Source organism: Kryptolebias marmoratus, linkage group LG19 (genome assembly GCF_001649575.2).
Source record: "Kryptolebias marmoratus isolate JLee-2015 linkage group LG19, ASM164957v2, whole genome shotgun sequence".
NCBI classification, from domain to species: Eukaryota; Metazoa; Chordata; class Actinopteri; order Cyprinodontiformes; family Rivulidae; genus Kryptolebias; species Kryptolebias marmoratus.
In genome coordinates, this window is record NC_051448.1 from 7,802,011 (window position 1) to 7,824,220 (window position 22,210).

At 41.5% G+C, this 22,210-nt stretch overlaps 2 protein-coding genes across 5 annotated transcripts in view; both read right to left on the reverse strand.

Moving 5' to 3' along the window:
* Positions 1-3,061, reverse strand: part of LOC108233468 (rho-associated protein kinase 2-like) — a 37,034-nt gene extending 33,973 nt beyond the window's left edge. For 3 of the 4 annotated variants that reach the window (XR_005234508.1, XM_037981533.1, XM_017411971.3), the window contains exon 1: positions 2,572-3,061. Coding sequence is in view for 3 of the 4 variants with exons in the window: in XM_037981533.1 (XP_037837461.1) it covers positions 2,572-2,667 (96 nt within the window). In the remaining variant the exon portion in view is untranslated. The remainder of the gene's footprint in view (positions 1-2,571) is intronic. The other variant, XM_037981532.1, reaches the window with a different exon arrangement.
* Positions 3,062-4,525: 1,464 nt separating this feature from the next.
* Positions 4,526-18,245, reverse strand: LOC108233484 (sine oculis-binding protein homolog). The gene is made up of 7 exons (XM_017412006.3): positions 17,673-18,245; positions 15,183-15,312; positions 14,718-14,912; positions 12,349-12,500; positions 11,188-11,283; positions 9,090-11,003; positions 4,526-7,107 (listed from the first exon to the last, which is right to left on the reverse strand). The coding sequence occupies exons 1-6, from the start codon at positions 17,763-17,765 to the stop codon at positions 9,099-9,101; spliced, it is 2,571 nt and encodes an 856-aa protein (XP_017267495.1). The 5' UTR covers positions 17,766-18,245; the 3' UTR covers positions 4,526-7,107; positions 9,090-9,098.
* Positions 18,246-22,210: the final 3,965 nt, after the last annotated feature.

Consider the following 22,210-nt stretch of genomic DNA (forward strand, 5'->3'; position numbering starts at 1 on the left):
ATATATATATATATATATATATATATATATATATATAAAATCCAACCAGGAGTTTGTGTGTAGGGTTGCCTGTCTCCAGCAGTCATTGGGCGAGAGGTGGGGTACATCCTGGACAGGACACAAGTCCCACACATGTCCACATTGAGACAAAGACAAACAAGACTCAATCACACCTAGTGTTTTTGGTCTGTGGGAGGACAATCCACACCTAAAGGCCTCAGCAGAGTTGTGAATCTGCAAACTTCTTGCTGCGAGACAACAGCTTTACCCGCTGCAGTGCCATTTAAAAATATCCATCCAGAGACATATCCAGGGTTTGGTCAAGTATTGTTGTTTTAAAATGGCAGCAATCCCCTTTGGTCCTGAAACTGTTTAAACTAACCTTTAGCTCATCATGATAACTATAGTTCTGTTCAAAATGTACTGTTTAATTTAAATGTAATACTTACAGTCGACTAATTTAACTATTGTATATTTACGTACTTGTGTTTCATCACTATATATAAATTTATCAAGGCAGAATATCTTTTAGGAATTAAAAAAATCTAACAACAAAATTGATTTGTTTTTATTTTATGATTATATTATGTGTTTAGTTAACTAATAAATGTATCATCTTGTTTCTGCAGCCCAACATTACTGAAAATCTACACAGACGTTACAAAACATTAGACTTTAGTTTTTTTTTTTTTTTCAACTGTTACTTGATAAATAATTAATCAAAATAATTCCTGGCAGAAAACAAATTAATGTTATAAACAATTAGTGGGAACTGCTACGATCATGAACCCCTTAAAAGCATTGGTAACCTGAATTTTCCCTAAAAAATAATTTAAAAACTTGTTTTCCAACCCCCAAAACAAAAGCGATTCTTGACAAACAGGAAGTAGTGACGTAAGGTCGTGGCAGGTTATCTCCGTCTCAATTCCTGGAAGTTACTTCAGCTTCCTGTGTGGAAGCTCCCAGCGTTAGGAGGCACCATGGCCATTGTTACATTGACTACAGGGCTGCTTCAGAATCCAAACGTGGCTGATTATACCAAAGAAATGATGACGGGTAACATTTGGACACAAACATAATTATCTCAGCATCACTTTGATGTCTGTTTATGTGTTAGTTGATCCAACAGAAGAGGCTTTACTTGACGTGTGACTCATGGGCTCTGAGAATAGATTTGATTCTCTCATCCAGTAATTGTCGGAGAGCGGATATCAGATCTTTAACTGCTTTATTTAACCACCTGGATTTCCTTTTTTAGTGATGATACACTAAAAAAAAAATCTGTTAATATCAAACATCTAAAGAGCAAATGAGGAACTATGTGGAATTCATTCAACATTTATTACCAGCAGAATGACTCCAGATGGGCTCTAAAATACATGTTTATTTAAAAAAAAATCCTCTTACATGAAGCACAGCAGGTAATTAAAGCCCTCAATGCACACTTGTCAAACTCAAGGCCCACGGGCCAGATCCGGCCCTCTGTGACAATTCATTCGGCCCCCAAGATAACGTTTAGATTTCATTAGGTCCGGCCCTCTAGTCTGGGCCAGATCGAGTCTCTGATTCTTATTTTGCTTAAAAAAAAAACTGATCCCAATTAGTGAAGTTTTCTCTTGACAGGGACTTAGAAGCCAACAATATATAGTTTTAATTTCTGTATGATCAGGTTTTTGTTGATGGCTTTTTTAAAAAATATTCATTTAAAAGCTGAGTGAGACATAAGAAATGACTGCTAATGATGTGCTTTTTGATGTTCGATCTATTTGTCTGTGTTCATTAAAGTTTGTTTGCTCTAAATTCTGTATAATCTGTAACTGGGAAAAGGTAATTGATATTTCTATATGAATGATTTGACATAATAAAACCAAGGTTCATTTATGTAATTTTGAATAAATACTGATCGTGATTGAACAATCTCTTGTGGGATGTCACGCTCAAGATTTGTGAAAGCCAACTTTGTGTTGGCTAATGTGGATTAGCTCTGGTGGCCATCTTGAACCTTGACTGACTTCAAAAATTAAATCAGCTGCGGATGTACACGCGATGATCACTTTCTGGAAGTTTAATTAAAAACAGAGTTGACTCCAAATGGTCACAGAACATAAGTGACACTTTAACTCCTGTTACAAACATCTCCAGCTGTTTGCTCTTGTAAACACGGGACATTCCACTCAGGAAAAGTGTCTGAACATTGAGTTTAGTTGAGGCTTTGTTTCCCTCTGGTGCACCTCTGATTAAGAACTGAAGTAATGACAAGTCATGCAAATCCCCTCTTTAGCCACCTTTTACTGCAGCGATACGCCAATCGACACTGCGGCGACAATCAGCTGTTTCGACATCTATTTATATCCATTTCTATGTTTCGCGTCGTACTTTTCCACGTTTGTTTACCTCAGGTGTTGTTCCAGGCGTGTCATTTCAGGTTATCTGCTTACCGCGACAGGACGATGACTCAGAAACATGCCTGCGGCTCTACGTATCACACCAGGTACCTGTGTCAGAAACCCACCTGAGGAGGAGGGGGTAGGGAGGGTAGGAAGGAGGAGGAGGGGCGTCGCGCGCGCTTACCAGCAGGGTTGCCAGGTTAAGTGCCGACTGAGGGTCCCTCATCATGGACTCCAGCCTCTCCAGCCGGCTTTCCAGTCTGCTCTCCGCTCCCAGCATGATGACAGCGAAGCGCTTCAAATGACATGAAAGTGTCCCAAATAAAAATAAAGTTCAGTTAAATTATTTAAAAAAACAAAAACAAAACACCTGTGGGCGTTTTGTCGCTCTGGTCGCAATCCTCGGATGAGCTCACGCGCCTATCTGCTCTTCTTTATGTGACCCACGCGCTGAGGTTATCAGGTTAATTATTTATCCACGGCCAAATAAAACAACCCGGGCTTCCTGCGCTGATATCTTTAAACAAACAAACAAACAAACAAACAAACAAAAAAAACAGAAATCCGTTTTCGGTCGAAACGGACTCCTTCCCCCAGCACGAGCCCACCTCTTCGGCGCTACCAGGTAGTTTGAGGTAAAGCCCCACCAGCCCGCAGGGTGTCCAACCTGTCTCTGAGACAAACCGCTGCTCAGCGCGAGGACACACACCGAAACCGACTTCCTGTTGTAGCTGTCAAAATAAGAGCTCGAAGTTGCGTGGAAGCTCATTTCTACCACTTAAAAATATATAATTAAAGTATATTAAGTAGGCTATACTAAAATTGAGTTTATCATAATGTTGACTTTGTATCTTATGACTGTGACTTCAAAATTTACAATTCTGACTCATATTTACGACTTTAAACTTACAATATTGACTTTCTATCTTACATTTATGGCTTTGAAAGTCATAATAGTTACTTTTTTGTCTCATATTTGACTTTTTTATATTTGATTTATGGCTTTTAAAATTCTAAGAATGACTTTCTTTCTCATAATTATAAAAATAATTACTTTTGTATGTCACAATTTTGACTTTTTGTTTTATATGAACTTTTTTAAAACTCACAACAATGACTTTGTATTTCACAAGTTGCTTTAAAAGTCATGATATTGACTCTTTATGTCACAACTGTAAATTTAAAACTCATACAAGTGACTTGTAATTACTTTAAATTATGATTTTAAAACTGACAAATTTTAATTTTTATAATATTATTATGACTGTGTATCTTTGTATCTTTGAGTTTAAGTAACACAAAATACTTTTAATCTCGTAATTATGACTTTGAAACCCACACTAATGGCTTCTTGTCTCATAAAAATGACATCCAAACTCATACTTATGACCTTGGTATTTGTAGTTATGGCATCACATGTGGATTGTTTTGATGACAGCGATGACATCCCATAATTTCAGAAAATCAGAAACCAAAAAAATGACTTATGACAAAGTAGTTTTATAATTACCTCATCCAAAGTACATTTGTTATATTTAACAAAACTCGTGAAACAAGTGAAGGAAGTTTGGTGTCGTTTGGTGTTGCAATAAAAGTTTAGCAAGTTGTTGTGACACATGAACAATCGAGTTGGTGCTTTCATTTTGGTTGACTTTCTCCCATCCGGTTGTGGCCAGTCTGATTCTTAGTGACTTACTGGAAACCATTCCTGCACATGGTCCCTGATTACTTAAACGAGTGACTTCTAGAAGATTTAATCGTGATTATTTAATCTTGAAATCTGACCCCGGCTGACATATCACCGATCTTTAAAATAAAAACTAAAAGTTCACCCTCCCGAATCACTGCGCCCAGAATGCCAAACCGGAATTCCTGCCCTCTTATCTCATTCATCGCTTTTACCGTCTCTGCACACAGGCTGGAGCAACTTTCAGTCTTTCAGGAATGTCGACGCACCGCCTTTCAGACATACTGCCACTAAAAATAGACGTTTACAAGGTCCACCGTGTGTCAGCAAGTTAATTATGAATTCAGATTAAAGAGGACACTGAGCAACAAAATAACAAAGTAGTTCCAACAATAAAAAGACAGTTAGAAAAAATGATTTAAATCAGAAAAAAATACACTAGACATTTTTCTTTTTTTTTTGCTCTTAGAATAACTTTTATTTATTTTACTTTACAAAGTGATCTTAACCAAAGTTCTTGGTTACTTTATATTTATTCAATACAAACAATCTGACAGGTTCATTTGAGATAAGAGGCTAAATGTGTGATCAAAGGGGGAGGTCAGACAGTACCTTTACATATTTAGGCTACGACAGCAACAAAACTTGAGTTTTCTTGCCAAAACCTTAGTGAGATTTGCAAACAACTTAAAAGAAATAAAAAAAATTAAACCAAAAATGGCAGTTCTAATGATTTATTTGTTTTGGCATGTGCCGTCAGACTAAAAAAGCAGATGACACAGCAGCTATTTGTCTCAAGTGATGTCACTACTGACTCACACAAGCTGTTGACAGAGTCCTCTTTCCGTCTGAGGATGACACTGTCATATTGGCATGACCCTGTGGTGCGGATGTGGACTGGAATGAGTGGGGAGAGAGTGAGATGAGAAATGCACATGCAGGAGCTCACATAGGCAAATAAGGGTTGGCGTTGGAATGATGGCAGGGGTAGCAGGTCATAAAGTCTGTTTCAAAGAAACTCTAAGGGCTGTCGATGGCAGTATTTAGATTAAAAGATAATAAAAAAGGTGTAAGATGTAAGGGACAGGCTACCCTATTTAGCACTGGATGTCAGTCAAATGGCACTGAGTGCATTTTTGTGTCCAATGAGATGGCGGTCAGGGCAGGTGCAAAGTAAAACAGGCCAACACTGTCCTCTAGTGGGCAAACAGCATTAAAACAAAGAAATAATTGACGGATTCATTAGAAATTATGATCACAAAGGAAAGAAAAAAACGAAGCAATACAAAAGAAGTTATACGGCATTTTTTTTGGTGAAAATCTACAGATGCATCAATCATAAGTTAATATAACATAATATCTGAGTGGAGTACAACAAGAAAAATGGGACAAGTGTTGACGAGCCTCAAAGTGATCCGTCCGGATTAAAGTTTCCCCAAAAGCGGTGACTGTAATACTGATCACTGTATACTACAGCATTTGATGCCTTTTGTGTATAATACCACATCTGGTAATATTACAAGTCCGATCTCTCGTTTCAGAAATGTGAGATCGGAGGTGAAAACAGTTTTGCAAATAACTAAAATCTGAATCAGTTACATTGCCATGTTTGAACCGCCACAAGAATTTCCACATGCATGGCACTCAGTGCTACAGGTCAAACTGATTTTCTGATCGTCCAAGCAATTAACGATCTGCCAATCACATTTAGTGATCTCAGATTGTCTAAACTATTGTGAATCTGTAGGTATAGTCTGTGTAGTTTAAAGGTACTCATTGCAAAATCATGGAGACTGAACCAAAGAAAACAAAAATTATAAAGGAAAAAATAAAATCTGCACATTTTTTTTACTTATATCACTGGTTAATGTCTCATAAAATTAAAAATTTGTAAACAAATTTTGTGACTGGATCCCAACTACCACCTGTTTTCCTATGGAAATAGCCCAAATGATTAAAAATAGGTCAAACATTAGATTTACTGGCCATATTTGTTTACCTACACAGACTTCAGCTTCCCTAATGTAGGTCCATCACTTGACTCAAGCTTCCATGTGGTTTTTGGTGGATTCAGCCGCCAAAAATTGGCTTTGTGTACATTGAGCGTGGACCTGCATTTCAAATTTGCTTATCAATATATCTGGAAACAACTACAGTAAATGCTTTCAAACTGCACCATTTGATATAATTCAGAATAACCACTTTTATATTCAATTTTATACTTTGCAATGAGTACCTTTACATTTTTCAGCCTGGCTCTGTAAACACAGAATAGAAACCTGCCCGAGGATAAAGTTTTCTCTTCTTTCTTGAAAGAAGTGAGCTGACTGGCAAATCTCAGGCGATTACTTGTGAGGGATAAAATCTCAGAACCAGTGTGTGTAGCGTGAACTCTATTTATATTGGGCGGACAGGCGGAGGAGAAAAGGCTATACTATACTATATTCCTGGCTGTTGCTCAAAAAAAAAAAGAAGCTCATGAAGTTTGAGCTCCAATCGGCCAGGTAACCCAAAACCTGGAGTGGGGAGTCAGCGTGGGATATGAGGAGAGGAACAATGTGGCTCTTTGTGCAAAAGCCGGGCAGAGAAAACAAACCGTTTCCCCTGGAAAGAGATCATGTTCAGGCTCCATCTGAGAAGACCACACAAGGCTGATCAGAATGCTGTCTGCTGCGTGGAGCAGGCAGAGGTGGAGGAGGAGGAGGAGGAGCGCATCTGGGCAGCCACACTAACTTGTACACACATAAACGCTTGAGGGCAATGTTAGACAGGATGAAGATCCGAGTGGCTCCCTCTCAAGCGCCCACTGAGCTTGGTGATTCTGTTTTTGGTCCAAAGCAAAATGTGTGACTGCGTTGGGGTTCTTCCACGTTGTTGACTCGCGATGTCTCGGCCATCTGGTCTGCTTCCCGGGTTTGGCGCCCTTCTGGTCTACAGACAGATTGACGGGCAGGAGGGTGTTCACACTGGTGTTGTCCACACGACGGCGTGGCACTGAATCTGGCTCTGCCCCCACAACGTCGAACAGGGAGTCTGTTCATTCAGCGGAGAGGGAAACAGAAAGAGGAAAAGAGAAACAGCGGTGAGATGTTACAGATTCGGAGCCGATTCTGCGCAATTTTCATTTCTGCCATATCTTATATCAACCTCTCCTGCTCTGGACACTCATTCCTTAATCCACCCATTCCACATAAACACTCAGAATGAGGCTTTTAGTCGTGTCAACACTCAGATAACTGTTGCAAAGGGTGCAATCAAACTAAAAACATCTGGCCTCTTTTCTCTCGTGCACACTTTACACAGACTTCCATTCAAGAACACGTCTTAAACGCAAACACACACACACACACACACACACGTAAAGGCCAAACCAGAGTTCTGTATTCCCTCTGTCCCATTGCGTTTCAGTTTCAAACGCTCAGCAAATACCCATGTGGTGGGATCAGGTTACACGGAGCTATAAAATATCCCAAATAAAGGCATGGAAAAATGAGACGAAAAAAAAAACTTTTTTTTTTTCCTGAGGTGAAATCCTTCAGTTTGCTGCTGACTCTGACAGAGTGGGAGATTTCTTATAAAAAAACCAAAAAACTTTTAGTAGTCATGACAATGGAGCAGGACAGCAATGTTCTGCTCAGAGGACAGAGGTGGCAAACTAAAGTCACACACACACGGCAGCCAGATCCAATTACACACAACGAGGAGCCATAAACCAGTTTGCATGACAGAAATAGCACTTTGTGATTTTATAAGTATTAGTTACAATGCAAAAAAGCCCAACAAATGTCAAATAATGAAATAGGCAACTGAAATAAATCATGTTGCACTTAGGAAACCAAACATATGGAGCATACGAGACAAAGATTTGTGTTGTTTTATCTTTATCAGCAGCCATCACATTCAAACACAATTATTAATATGACCTCTGGCCTTTGGAGAGGAATATGGAGAGAAAAGCAGGCGGGTTGAAATTCAACCCGCCTCTGTAATATCAGCGGCTTAATCTCAGCACATACAGTAAAACAGAAACGCGATCTTGTTATGGTGAGATACCAGCGGGTGAGGATGACGGCTGGTGTTACAGCTATTTGGACAAACAGGCGAGTGGAATCAAGAGGGCCTTTGATTGGTCCAAAGTAAGGAGGCTCTCCAGCTGCATTTGAACAACAAGGTCTGTTTGGCAGCAGGCAGCAGTGATGAGTGAAGAAAAGGAGAAAAAAAAAGCATTGAAAAGGGAGAGGGAGAGTGGAAACTTAGAAATGGAGAAAGATGAAGCAAAGCCAGAACCGGGTGTCGTTATGACACATGAAACCGGATCACTCTGATTCGGGGCCCGTGTTTTCTAACGAAGCCCCAGAGCTCAATCACAGCTGAGGGCTGCCTCTTGTATTCTCAGCGCCTTTCAGTCTGCCTGACAATTGTCTCAGATAGACGTCTGCTTTGCCTTATAGTTCAAACAGAAAGGCAAAGACTCGATCAGTCTCTTCGAGTGTCATTTCGAACCAACTGTCGAAAAAGTCTGAAGGTCAGCAGCCATCTTTTTCCAAAGCTGTGAAAAAGAATCATACACCTTGGCAAATCTGAGCCTAAGCTAACAGGCAACCAGGCCAACAAAGCATTGTGACTGTCAGATTGTGGTGAAGTGATCGCCTTTCAAAGTGACTCTCGCTGCTTGTGCCCTCCACCTCCTTTCACTGCTGTAACTTTAGAGGACTGAGAAGTACCATGTTACCAGGATTCTCTCCGTTTGGCGCCATGCTATTTAGTGACCAAGCACATACAGTGATTAATCTTGCTTTAAGTGTGCATGTGAATTTGTCTGTGTGCATATTTTCCACTCTCCAGTTAGTCCACATCTAAATAATTCAACATTTTAATTTAACCAAAGCAGAATATCACAATAATACAATTCATTCAAACACATCTGTGATGAAACTTACCCCAATTTTATCCAGGTGTAAGACAATGGGGCTAATAAAAGCCATATTTCATCACATATTTACAAAATAACTCACCTCTGCTTTCTATTTATTCTGATCTCGGATTCGCAGGCACCGCCTTTTCAGAGCTGGCTCAATGTCTCCCCCACTGGCTATGTTAGCAGGATTCCGCAAGCTACCCTTGTCCCTGAGCTTGGGCAGGAGTAATGGGGGTGTGGTCCCACCTGTCTTTGGTGCTGTGGGCAGGGCATAAGCGTGGTCCTCATCTGGAACGTGGGGGTCTTCTTCGACATCTCCACCTACTGTTAAGGGTCCTTCTGACTGACTGACGGGGCCCTCAACCCGCACCGGGCTAACAGCGGAGCACTTATTCTCTTTGATAGCTTCCAGCTCACTGAGCGCAGAGTCCAGGGGTGGTGCTGGTAATCTCTGTGGTAAGGAAGAGTCTATACTAGCGGGCGTGCCATTTTGAGAGCGCTCCTGAGTCATCGTGGCAGAGGAGTTGGCGTTATGTGAATGGCTGGTCTCCGAGGGGCTGGTTGGAGAGTGACACATGTGGGAGTCCTGTGGTTGGTAGACAGTGTCATGTGAAGGTGACAGCGCTAGAGGAGGGGTTGGTCTGATAACATTATGAAGCCCTGACCTGTTAACCTGCCCAGATCCTGACTCCCCAAGCCCTGATGGGTCCCCCATCCCATTGGCACTGGGCTCAAGCTTTACATGGGTCCTTTGAAGAACCCTTTGGATCACTTGTCGCTCTGTCTTTTGATGGTTATAGTCTGTCAGCCCCTCTGAACTTGGTGCTGGGCAGAATGATTCACTGTAGTGTGCTCCGGGGGAGGACACTTTACTTTGAGATGTGGATGTTGGGGAAATAAATTGTCTCTCTGATTTAACCCAATTTATGTCCCTTGCATTAGACTCTCCGAGTTTGTTTCTCTCTTCTTCAGAGATCTCTGGAGATGGTGAACTATTAGTCCTGGATCTGCCCCTGTCTACTCCTTCTGGCACTGGCTGGATAACTCCACTGTGACATGGAGTTTCGAGGGCCGCTTTAGGAGGGACTGGAATGGGAATTGGAATGGGTATGGGTACAGGTAAGGGAACAATAATGGGATAAGGTACCAGGACAGTGGGTTGGGGCAGAAGAGGACTAAAAGAAGGAATCCCAAAGTTCATTATGGGAGGCATTGGGACAGGGCCTCTTGGCATCATGTTTAGAGGTGGGGAGTGTAAGCCAGGAAAATAGGCTCCTGGGAAAGGATGCAAGAGCCCAGGGGGATTCATGGAAGTGGAGGTGGAGGGCTGCAGGTGAGGAGAATGTGGGGGTCTGTGGATAGGGCTGGAAGGGGGACCTGAATGTCTGGGAAGATTGGCAAGAGGGCTTTTTAGGCCCTGTGCATGAAGAGGGGGCCTGATGAAGGGTATGGGAATTTGAGGTATTGGCTTTTGATCCAAAGGTGGGCGAGAAGGCAGTGGCAGTGGGGGAGGGAGAGGAGCGGGATGGGGTGACACTGCCATTGTAGGTGGTGGTGGAGGTGGCTGGATTGATCTCTCCAGGGTCCTAAGCCCTGAGACAGGAACTCTTGACGAAGAAGAAGAAGAAGAAGAAGAAGAGGAGGAGGAAGAAGAGGATGCTTCTGAAGAGGAGACAGATGTGGATTCCACAGGCCCATGAATTAGCGTTGACCCTTTAGGCGAGACATTTCGGTTGCGTGCTTCCCCTGAATGGTTGGTGCTGTTCCAAGACTCAGGAGTGAGTAACTTTTGCCCATCCACCCTTCCGTCTTGGCTGGGTTTATTGGGGCTGGAACTGGTGCTGGTGAGAGCTGCACGGGCTTCCCGATAAAACACATCCATCTTGTACTGGTTGAGACATTTGATGCTGCAGAACTGAAGTCGTTCCTCCCCAGATCCGAAGTCCAGGTATTCTTTAGTGTGACGAATATGCTTGCACCAGTCACATACCTGTGGTACAGGCGAGAGAGACTGTGGGGGGTAAATGAAGTATTAGTCTCTTGCTGTGCAAACATCTTTACAAATTTACAAAAAAAGAAAAAAAACAGACTTTTTAAAATATCATCTTGCAAGTTAAAACTTTGAAATGTCACGGTATGAATGTGTCAATACTTTCTAATGGAAGACAAAATGTATACTGATGATATCCTCTTACTCTGACATTGGTGTTTATCTTTAACACCAGTCTGGGCGAATCCTCTGGATGTGGGTGCTGAGGGGATCTCTCAGCATGGAGGTCTTCATCTCTGGCCTGACAGAGGAAAACCACAGAGTGACAAACATGACACACCACTGTGAGGCAGCGTATCCTCAAATGCTACACTGGAATCATTGTGCAGTCATAAAACCAAAATCTAGCTTCTTATGTATGGGTTGCCTTGTCATGAAGTAGCTTGAGCTTTATGTGTTACACAAACCCTTAAAGGTCAATAAAACAAGATAACATTTGTGCTTAGGAACAGATATTACTCTACAACCAAGCTAGTTTTATGCTTCTAATAGTATTAATATAAGGAAATTCCTTCTGATTTGTGTAAGCTGATCTGCCGTGGATTTGAGCACACCCCCATCTATGTGACCCAACTAGTCGTGTTGGGTTACGAAACATGAGGCAGCTGAGGGTAAGGTATGCACTGAAAGTGGACACCTCGCCCCAGGCCTCCTGGCCTTCCTCTCAGACAAGCAGGAACAAGCCAACAGAAATGCTTTCCTCTACGCCTCCAAAAAAACGGAGGGTTTGTTGTGCGCCGCCTGCTTGGCCCTTTTTTACGTCTCTGCTAATAACCCCACTAAAGTATAAACAACACTGAGTGTGAAAGACAATACAACGGCTTTTCATCCCACATCTGTAAAGGTGGTAAAGTCGCAACGGAAGGTGAAAAATTATGGCCATGTGCAGCAGAGCATTTCTCTGAAGTTGCAGCTTTCCTGTCCTCCAGACCAAAGCCACTTAACGGCCGACCTCTTCTGCATTAACCTGAAACTGATACCAAGTGTCCTGCATAAAGTTTGACCTCTCTGCCACCACTACCAAACCGCTCTTCCATACACACTAGGAACTGTGTCAGTTGAGATCCCCAACTTGCTTTTGAAATTTGTGTAAATGAATCCATCAGTTACGACCTGATATGATCAGAAGAATCTGTTTCTGAAGGTTCTGTACTTGTCAGAAATCTCTCGATGCTCCGTTTCACTGTTTTTAGACAGTGGTACAGTCTGTGCATAAACTATTACGTAGAATCAGAATTTCCAAGGTCTCATCATTGAGACAGAAAACGCGTATTGTGAAATGTGTGAAATCACCATTCTCACTCACCTTGTTGCGTTTGAAATAGGCCCGTCTGCAGGCAGCGAAGCACTTCTCGCTGCAGAAGCTCTTGAGCTCTGAGCCCATACAGAGTGAATAACGTTTTACACCTTCCTTCTGGCACCAAACGCAAACTATCTGCACATTCTGCACATCTTCCACTGCAGTGGGGGCAAAAAAGCAAAAAAGCAAGCCATTCAGTGAATGAGTACAATTTGTAGATGTATTGGTTTAGTATTCAGTGCCAGAGTAGCATGCATCTTTATTGGATTTGAAAGATTTATTGCCAATGAGACTAGCACTAAACAGATCAGCCATGAGTGTTTAGATTGACGTACTGTAAAACGATTTAACTTCATCAGGGCTCAATAAACATGAGTCAGGTAGATAACCTAAGTACGTTAAAGAATCCTTTGCTTAGAGTTGGATCTGCTCCAAACTTTCTGTATCATAAATTAATTGAAGTAGTCTCAGGCTTATACTTTCCAGGGATCCTGTTTCATCTGTGTAACACCTTATTGCCAGCTTTATGCAGTTATGTTGCACTAAGGAAGTACATGGGCAGATTAAATCAGGTTTGACTTAATCACCAAACAGTGAAATAAAATAATGACTGAATCTGGCCTTGTCAACTTCATATCAGGCCTTTTACATTCATGTAAGCTGAGCAATACCAGCTCCGAGACTCATTTTTCACATTTAGTTCAAGTAACGTAAAACTGAAGAATGCAGAGCAGTGACACAGTTATGATTCCCCCCAATGTTCAACAAAAATAAATTCTAACCATTTCAAATTTGAAGCTAAATAAAAAGGTAGAATTGTATAATTGTATGCTATGTTTCTTTAAATTTGTAATTGTTACAGGTTAAAACGAAAAACAGGACCTACACAGAATCAAAATGCGATCATACACGTAAATATCAGCTTTTTCAGTTTCTCAGACCGGATTTTTAATAATCTGCAAAGGTTTGCATCATTATGGCAACAAAGCCTTTAAGTTATTTAATGTCACATTATTATTATAACAGAGTGTTAAATTATAACTTCAGATATAATTTAACACACTGGTAAATTATTACCTCAGTGATCTTCTTTTCTCCAGGCATTTTGGCAATATTTCATAAAATACAAGGAAGTGCACAACAAGAACATGTCATGTAATTTCAGCAGCTTCTCACTTTCTTCACAGCCTAAATTACTGCTCAAGAACCCTTTTAGGAAATATGTAACTAATCCTTATTCCATCACCTGCAACTGATCTTACTCTCTGACCTCTAACTAAATAAAGTGCCAGTCATGGATTATCAGTTTTTGTGTGCATCCGAAGAGATGAAATGCTGTAAGACATATTTGTTGCCCGCTGCCGAAGGCGAAGCAGCGGTAGGGTTTTTGCCTGTTCCTTTGTGTGTGTGTGTTTGTTTTTAAGTAGTGTTAGCAAAATATCTGATGAACTACTGGATGGATTTTAATGAAACTCTCAGAAATCAATCATTGGTTGTACATTTTCAGCTGATTAACCTTTGGAGTGAACCCCATTCAACCCCATCCACAGCTAAACAACTTTATCACACACAAAAATTGTTATAATTCAGCCAATTTTACAGATATTATGCTAAGATTTGGTGTGGTAGTAGCTGAGAGTTATTCCCAGCACATTCTCTGAGCTCTAATTGATCAAATTTTTAAAACTGTTGGAGTCAACTAAGTCTGTTGGAAAAATATCTTGTGAACCAGTGGATAAATTTTAATGAAACTCTAGAGGATGAACATCTACAACTGATTAGCTTTTGAGTCAACCCAATTCAAGATGGCCGCCCACAAGCAACTGACCTTAGGAAACACAAAAATGGCTATAACCTAGTCAGTTTTACAGATACTGAGCTAAACCTTGGTGTGTTAGGAGCTGAGAGTCATCTCCAACATAAACTCAAAGCCCTGCACATTACACAATATTTTTGGCATTAACACTTGGGATTAATCATGTCTGTCAAAGCATCTTATGAACTACTGGATGTGTTTTAATGATACTCTTGGAATGTAATCAGTGGATGTACATCCATATCTGATTAATATTTGGAGTCAATCCAATTCAAGATAGCCGACAAGGCTAACTGACATTAACCAACACAAAAATGGCCATAAAATGGTCAATTTTACTGATATCGAGCTAAAGATGTGATAGTTGAGCGCTATCACATCTTGCAAGATCTCACCATATCACATGAGATCATGCATAACGACAACTACAAGGTTGGACCAAAATGACTTTAACTCCGTCCTTTCTCAACATAAGATCATTTAATTCAAACCTTATAGACGAAAGGCTGTGGGTGACATGCAACCCTTCAAGGTCTTCTCACGAGCACTACTTCCATACCTGCTGATGGCTTTATGAGGGGGACAATGACGGGGGCACTCTTGTGCTCCTTGGGGGAGGTCAGGGAGGAACTTGTTGAGGAAGAAGAGGGCGAAGAGGAAGGGACACTGGAGGATTCCCTTTCTCCGCTCTTCATGGCCAGGACAGAGTGACCGACTTTGGTGTCCAGGCTTTTGGGTTTTGGCAACGAGTTTTCTGAAAGACACGACCAAAATGCAAAGATAACTCGGCTTTGTCATTTAAAACGGCAACCTGAGACCGCAGTGTGCCTCACAGGATACTATAATAACTTCTGCACAAACAACAGATGCATCTGAATGAATGTAACTCGAGGACTTGCCACCACAGGAGATTATGTTGAGCAGATGTGGCGTGCTGTGACTCAATGTCTGCCCTGAAACCTGCAGAACCTGTTGGTTGGTGTAATACTGCACTAACAGTGACCTGCCGACACCTGCCCCTTACCTTTGAGCACAGACACATGCTGACGCCTCTCCCGGTAGTTGCGGATCTCGTTGGCCTCAGACTCTCGGAGGTCTACCTTGTCGTAGCCGTACCATCCCAGGAGCTCGTTCATGGTGCTTTCTGCAAATGTCTAAAAGCGAATAGAAAAAAAAAAATGAGGAACAGAAATGGGAAATTGTGAACATGTATCTTAGGGTTATTATTGGAAGATTCATCATGTGGTAAACATCATCAGACGTTCCCACTCTGAATAAAAGTGAGGGATTCTGTCTCAGCCTGGAGGAAATGAATAGGGGCACAGTGGAGTACAGTATGACTCTTTTTCCATGATGTATCCAAGTTGTTTACTCTTGCTTAATCTGAGACGGAAAGGTTTAAAACCTAACACCAGTGTGAAATCTATGAATCATTCTTTGTTTATCTTTTTTTTTAATTGGGGGGGGGGAAGAAAAGAAAGCTGTTCTGCAAAAAATGGGATGTGTGATCTCATTTTTTTTAAAAATATTATGACCAGATGAAAAAAAAAATACAAAGGTTCCTCTCTTTATCCACCCACCTCTCTCTGTGGCTTTGGAGAAACCGGATTGGAGGAGAAACCTGATCCAAAACGGGCAGAAATCAGAGCGGGACACCCTACACCACAGCGAGGTCCCACGGTTCTCGGACATGGCCTTCTCTTCTTCTATCCACTCCACTCGTTTTCTAATGCCCACCACTCCTTCCCCTTTCTCCAGCTTTCACTGTCTCTCATCCTGCCCCCCCCTCATCTTCCCCATATCCTCCCCTCCATCCCAGCACCTTCCAGGCCTGACACCCGACACAGCGCTGCCTCTCAGGTTTCAGCCTTTTCCAGCACAGCCAGTCTGCTGTGGTGTTGTAGTACCGTAGTATACTGACTGCACATTCTTTCCCCTGCTTTCCTCGCTCCGACCTCTGCTCTGCACCGGGGCCTCATAGAAATGGATCTCTCCCTTTGCTTGCTCACTTTCTGCTCCGTGTGTGTGTGTGTGTGTGTCTGGGAGAGTGTGTGGGTGAGAGCAAGCAATGGTATCATATCCAGCTAAATATGCCTAACGATGATTAAAGTTAAGTATCCGATGTCTGGTGCTGCGCTCGCGGTCTGACGTGGAGGGAGTGGGTCCGAATGTGGTGTTGAAACAGATGTGTTACAGAGACAACAGTGGGACAGACCTCAGCTGAACTAGAAATCAGTTTTACTGGCCTGAATTTCTCTCCCTGTTTGCTCTTGTGGTGTTCTCCAGATGGGAACTCTCCTGTATAGACCAGTGTCACTTTCCTGTTTTTTAACTATTTTTTCCCCCTCCTTCATTTCCCACAATGTTGTTTTTGTTTCTTTTTGGCAGTTTAGACAAACATCTGCTTTGTGAGAGTGACAAGCCATATCCCAAACCACAAAGCGAGTCGCAGCCAAAGGCAACAAACTGGGGCCGACCCTGAGATTCAGCCCAGGCAGGCTTACATCAGGCGGCGGGGAGGATAGTGTTTCACGTGTTTTGATTAAAATTAGTTAAGATGTAACACTACACCTACCCTGGATATCAAACGCCACAATCCCAAACCAGTCACACGCACAAGAAACGGCACATTTCCTGCCTCAAAAACACCTTGTCTTTTTAAATTTCTCTGCTTCAGCTTGAAGGATCCTCAAATATCCTTCACCACAAGAGTCAAGCGTCTCAAATAGCCAGTGTCCAAACCCAAACAAAGCAGACAATCTGTGGATTAGTTTCCATGCAAGAGGCTCATAATAGTGGGAGGGAATCGTGTCTGTTACTGTGATTTCACTTATTACAGCTCTGTGCAGATGCTGCCTTCTAACACGAGGAACAGATGAGAGATTCTCTGCGCTTTTTGTCCATCAGCGAGGAGCTCGCCTTCGATGTGATGTTTGCATTCTTTAGAATTATGGGACAGTGCTGTAGAGTTTTCCCAGCGTAAATCTGAAGAAGGCTATTTAAAGAATATAAATGCTCCCCCCCAAACCCCTTCGCTCGCCCTCGTTTTTCTCATGAGTCTCTAAAGTGCAGCAATTGAGCGCACCGCAGGGAGCGGGGAAGAAGTGACGCACATCTGGAGCTCCTCTGGACATTTACAGAGGAGCGTCCGGCCACAGCTGGCCTGCCATGGCGTCACCAATAAGCAAATGTCAACTTTTTATTTGAAGTTTATATTTTGATACCTACAATCAAAACGTCCAATGACATTTGTTAATTTAAATATCTAAAATAAGATGTGATTGTTAACTATTAAATTACAGCTCTTGATAAAAAGGGCAAGGAGTGCTTTTCAAATTTGCAAAATTAACCCATCACTGCGTGATTGGTTTGATAAAATTCAAATAATGTGTTTGTTTTTATGTGTTTTGATTGTCCCCCAGCACTGATTTGCGCACAGCTGACGCTCCGTGCGGGAAGACGCTGTGTGCGTAACAGAACTTTTGGACATCACTGCGCACTAAGTGGCCCTCACCTTCATCTCCTGGTTGATCTCCCTCTTCACGGGGTGCGCTGGTTTCCTGCTGCGTTTGTTTTCCGGAGGTCTGCCTTTCTCCATCTCTGGCATGATAGTCCTGGTCTGGCAGGATCCGATCCGGATCTGTGACGGAGTTGTCAGCTGGAGCAGTTCCTTTATTTTTTATTGTTATTATTATTTTGGGGGTTTTCTTTATCGGAGTCGCTCAGAGAGAAAAGCGTCACCCCCGGTGACAGCGGCTGTCATTCCCGGACGTCTGCCTCCCTCATTTGGGGCTTTGGAGTCCACTGAACATGCGTGTTCCCTGCGCGCTGGAGGCTCCGCCGTTTAACAATCTCCACTCTCCTCTCCACCGCTGTCAAGCTCCAAAACAGGCCCAAGATCCGGCTTCCGGTTTAAACTTTCAAAATAAAGACCTGGGCTGGGATTAATGGCACCGAATGCAAATCAAGAGCAGCTAAGTTTAAAGATAGTCATTGAAAACTGTGTATAGGAACATAAAAAAACAACAAATGTTTTTCTGAACTATATCAAATGGTGCCGTTTCAAAGACTTTACTCCAAAATTTTTATTTTTTTCCCAGATATATTGATGTGCATTTCCGAAATGCAAACAATGTAAACAAAGCACTTTCATCTGCATATTTTACTCAACCAATATGAGCGTAAATATGTACCAATAACTCTAAACTGTCGGACTTGTGGATTCCAAATGACGTTTTCGTGGATGTTGCCATTGTTGATTTATTTTTATCGTCACTTTGGCTGTTTCTGTAGGTAAACAAACACATTACACATCAATTTAAGCTTTCATTTTTTCTGAAGTCCCTTGGATTTTGAGAAGAAATTACTATTTGTCTGAACAATATGTGTGCAGGTCCAATAAAAGATACCTGTCTTTGGGTGTTGCTTGCGTGTGCATGGGTTTTCTTATGTGTTTCAGCTACTTGCATGTTGCTGACAACTTGTGTCCCTACTCACTGAAGGTAACGCGCTCCGTGCTTTTATTCTGAAAGGCCAACCCCTCCGCTGCCGCCTTTAATTCGTGCCTCTCTCTGCTAAGGGAGGGCTCTCTGATTTGATGTAACCCAACACCTGGCGCCCACCCCTCCCAAATCTCAACAGATACATTTCATAAGGAATGCAAAGACTGTGTTTTATCTGAGGGGGGACACAGTACGGACACTGTCTGTACGCTCTTGTCTTAAAATAAAGAGATGAAAAGAGCGCTGCGGGTTAAATGATACCGTGGCACGAAGCTTCGGAGCTTTCTCAAATGGCATCTGTTTGATCGGTGACCGTGTGTGCAGCCTGTGTGTGTGTGTGTGCGCGCGCGCGCGTTGCACCGAAAACACCTGAAAGGTCCCCAACTGGCTCGAGCTAACTTTGTCTGAGGACACATGTCTAACAGTGTGTCTCCAGGCTCTGTGGACAAACTTTAAATGTAAACATTTGTTGCGTGGTTATTCAGGCCAGGGAATATATATATATATATATATATATATATATATATATATATATATACCTATATATATATATATATATATATATATAATTGTTTTTCCATGCTCCTCTGCTGGTGATGAAATTACATTCACAGCAGCTTGTCTGAGCCAACATCTAAATCTTCCTTTCAGTTATAGTTACTCTAAAGTTGCTGCTAAATTCCGTAAAGTTTCTTAAAACGTCCCTGCTTACAGGTACACACACACAGGCTTCATTTCTCCCTCCCCTCTCCCTGTTTTCCAGTCTACCTCTGTCTGTTCTGCTTGGAGAAATCCAGAGACCACGCTCGTGTAAACAGAAACCCGATCCACTGCGCACGGTTCTGGTTTCGCCCCCTCGCAGACCCGCTGGTGATACCTGATCCGGCCTGGCTTTGGGAACAGGGCTTATCTGATGCCTCACAAAAGGCCCCTCTCTCCCGCTCTCCATAACAGCGCACATCTGGTGCCTCTGCAGGGAGCGCTGTCCCCTCCAGCTTCCTCTGGGGCCGAGCGCTGGAATAAAGGCGTCTCACTGTTTCTTCAGCAGTCTGCTTGGGAACACAAATGACGGGAGCCGAGACGGCTCGTCAGGTCTTGAGTTACAGTCCTCCACATCTGGACCGAATTTGAAAAAATTAGGCACTTTGTGTACGATTACTTGCATTACTGTAAACAGGTACGTGATCGCAGTGAACATTCCCCAAAGTTTAGAAGATGGAAATGTGGGCATTTGAACAGAAATAAGAGAAATGCACGGCCTGTGTCACCAATAGAGGGCAATGTCTCCTCGCTGGTAAGAAATAGGTCTCTTTTTGGCTCTTTTTCCCTGCAAAAAGTCAACTGTTTCTAGCCCTAAGGTGATATGTTTCATAAAAATAAATTCACTGCACTTTTTACTGCCTGCTGTCAAAGGCGATAAGGCTTTTGCCCATGTCTGTGCTGATTTGTTTGTCGTGTTTGCAAATTATCTCATTATTTGAATGAAATATTCAGAAAGTAATCCTTAGATAGATGTTTACAAATGAATAACTTCTGAAGTCAACACAAAAATGGTTATAGGTTAGCCAAAAATGACGATATGACATTAGATTTGGTATGGTAGTAGTTCAGCATCATCCCCAACACACACTCTGAGCACTAAACATTGTGCAATATTTTTACTTAAAACTTTGGCATGAACTTTTGGCCATGTCAGTCTGTTAACAAAGTACTGGACAGATTTTATTGAAACTTTCAGAAAATAACCAAAGCACATATGTCTACAACTCATTAACTTTTGGAGTCAACCCAATTCAAGACAACCGCCGCTTTAGCCAACACAAAAATGGCTGTTTGTGAGTCCGTTTTACAGCTATTAAGCTAATCTTTTATGAGGGAGTAGCTGAGAGTTATTCTCAACGCGTACTTTAAGCACTGATCTCATAATGTTACATGAGATTGGTCATAGTGTAATTTTCAAGGTCTGACCAAGATGGTTACAACATTTTTCATTATAAGATGATCTTAGTCTAAAACTCTGACATAAAAAGTGGTGGGTAATCTGCATTCCTTTAAGTAATGCTAAGCCTTTAATTTTAACAAGTTTTAATGTGTTCTTTTTCTCTAGTTATCCTCTCACACTTTAGATTTATTTGGTGCCCCATTAAAAAAAGAAGTAAACAATTTTGGCATATTTTAAGCAAACTCGAGCATCAACATTATATCTTTAATTATGTCATATATATATGGCATAATTAAAGATATATGTGTATATTAGTAGATAATTTACTCTTAACACTAGGTGTCGCTGTTGTCACAGTTATATAACTTCGTGTAGAAACCACGGACTCAACAGGTTAGTTCCTATAACTTTTTAGTTCGGCGTTTTTGAACCATTCAATTATATTTACGCCTTTTCTTTTTTGACAACAAAGTCCAAACAAAGTTAAAGTGGCATTTTCTTTTTATTTATCAGCTGAAACAGTCGCCTTGTTTGACCTCTCATCGATCGCAAATCCACCAAACTAGCCTCCAGAATCACCATGGTAACATAAAGGGAGGATAAATTTAGAGATGGGTCGACTGACGCGGTGCTTTTGGGGTCGAAAAGTTTTTTTTATTTAATTAATTAATTTATTTTTCTACAAAGAGTCGTGCTGCTGAGTTGAAGGTAAGTAAAAAATGAATAAATAGTCGTTTAGGAATAAAAGCTGCGGATCTTGTTTTAAATTTGCCCCTCAAAAAATGTCCGCTCGTCCTTAACTCGGGTTATAGCTGTTTTTATCGCATTACCTGTTGACTTTATATTAATTCCCAAACAGCCAGGAGTCATCAGGACCCCGGGGTGACGTCACAGAGCCGGTATAAAAAAGCTCGGACTGATGCTGCGTTCTCATTACAGAGAAGCAGCGCCTGTGGGCATCCTCCTCCATCTGGCCAAACAAATTAGTTCAGGAGATATAGAAGATATATAATAAAAATGCTCAAAATGACGATCGTTCAGCTCGGGGTGCTTTTGTTGGTGATATGCCTAACAACACAGGTAAGATGACATTTATATAAATATATATGTTTTAGGCGACACATTTATCTTTGAGTTGATATTTATTATCAAATGTAGGAGTTGATTACTGATTTAAGGGCTTTGGATAGGTTTATTCACAAGAAATGTGTGTAAACAGGTTGTTTGTGTTTTGCTATATGTTTGATTTAAGATAGGTTTGGATTGCATCAAGTAAAACAAAATGGAGCTTTCTTGAAAAAAAAATGGAATTATTGTTTGTAAGTTTTCAAATGTAGCATTTACCATTAATGTTTGTATATATATATTTATATATATTTTTTATCTTTATTTTAAACTTGGTGGTTATCCTACACTTAATGAATGATTCAAGAGCTGTGTTGTCTGTCTACCTGTGGAAAGGTGGGGGAAGAAGCTAAAGTTTCTTTTCGGTGCAATTTGCCAAATGTGGGTGTCACGTTTCGAAACAGAAGTCCCCTTAATTTTACCTGACCAGCCAGTCGGTCACATGTTGTTAGATAGTATAGCTAAAGTGTTTTTTTTTAGCTT

What these genes read in the sequence shown, in the direction of transcription:
- LOC108233484 (XM_017412006.3), bottom strand. Translation starts at nt 17,765, where the DNA reads ATGCCAGAGATGGAGAAAGGCAGACCTCCGGAAAACAAACGCAGCAGG. An exon ending in CCTCATAAAGCCATCAGCAG is followed by an intron (nt 12,501 to 14,717) that starts GTATGGAAGTAG and finishes CCCCCACTGCAG; the next exon opens with TGGAAGATGTGCAGAATGTG. An exon ending in AGATAAACACCAATGTCAGA is followed by an intron (nt 11,004 to 11,187) that starts GTAAGAGGATAT and finishes TACCCCCCACAG; the next exon opens with TCTCTCTCGCCTGTACCACA.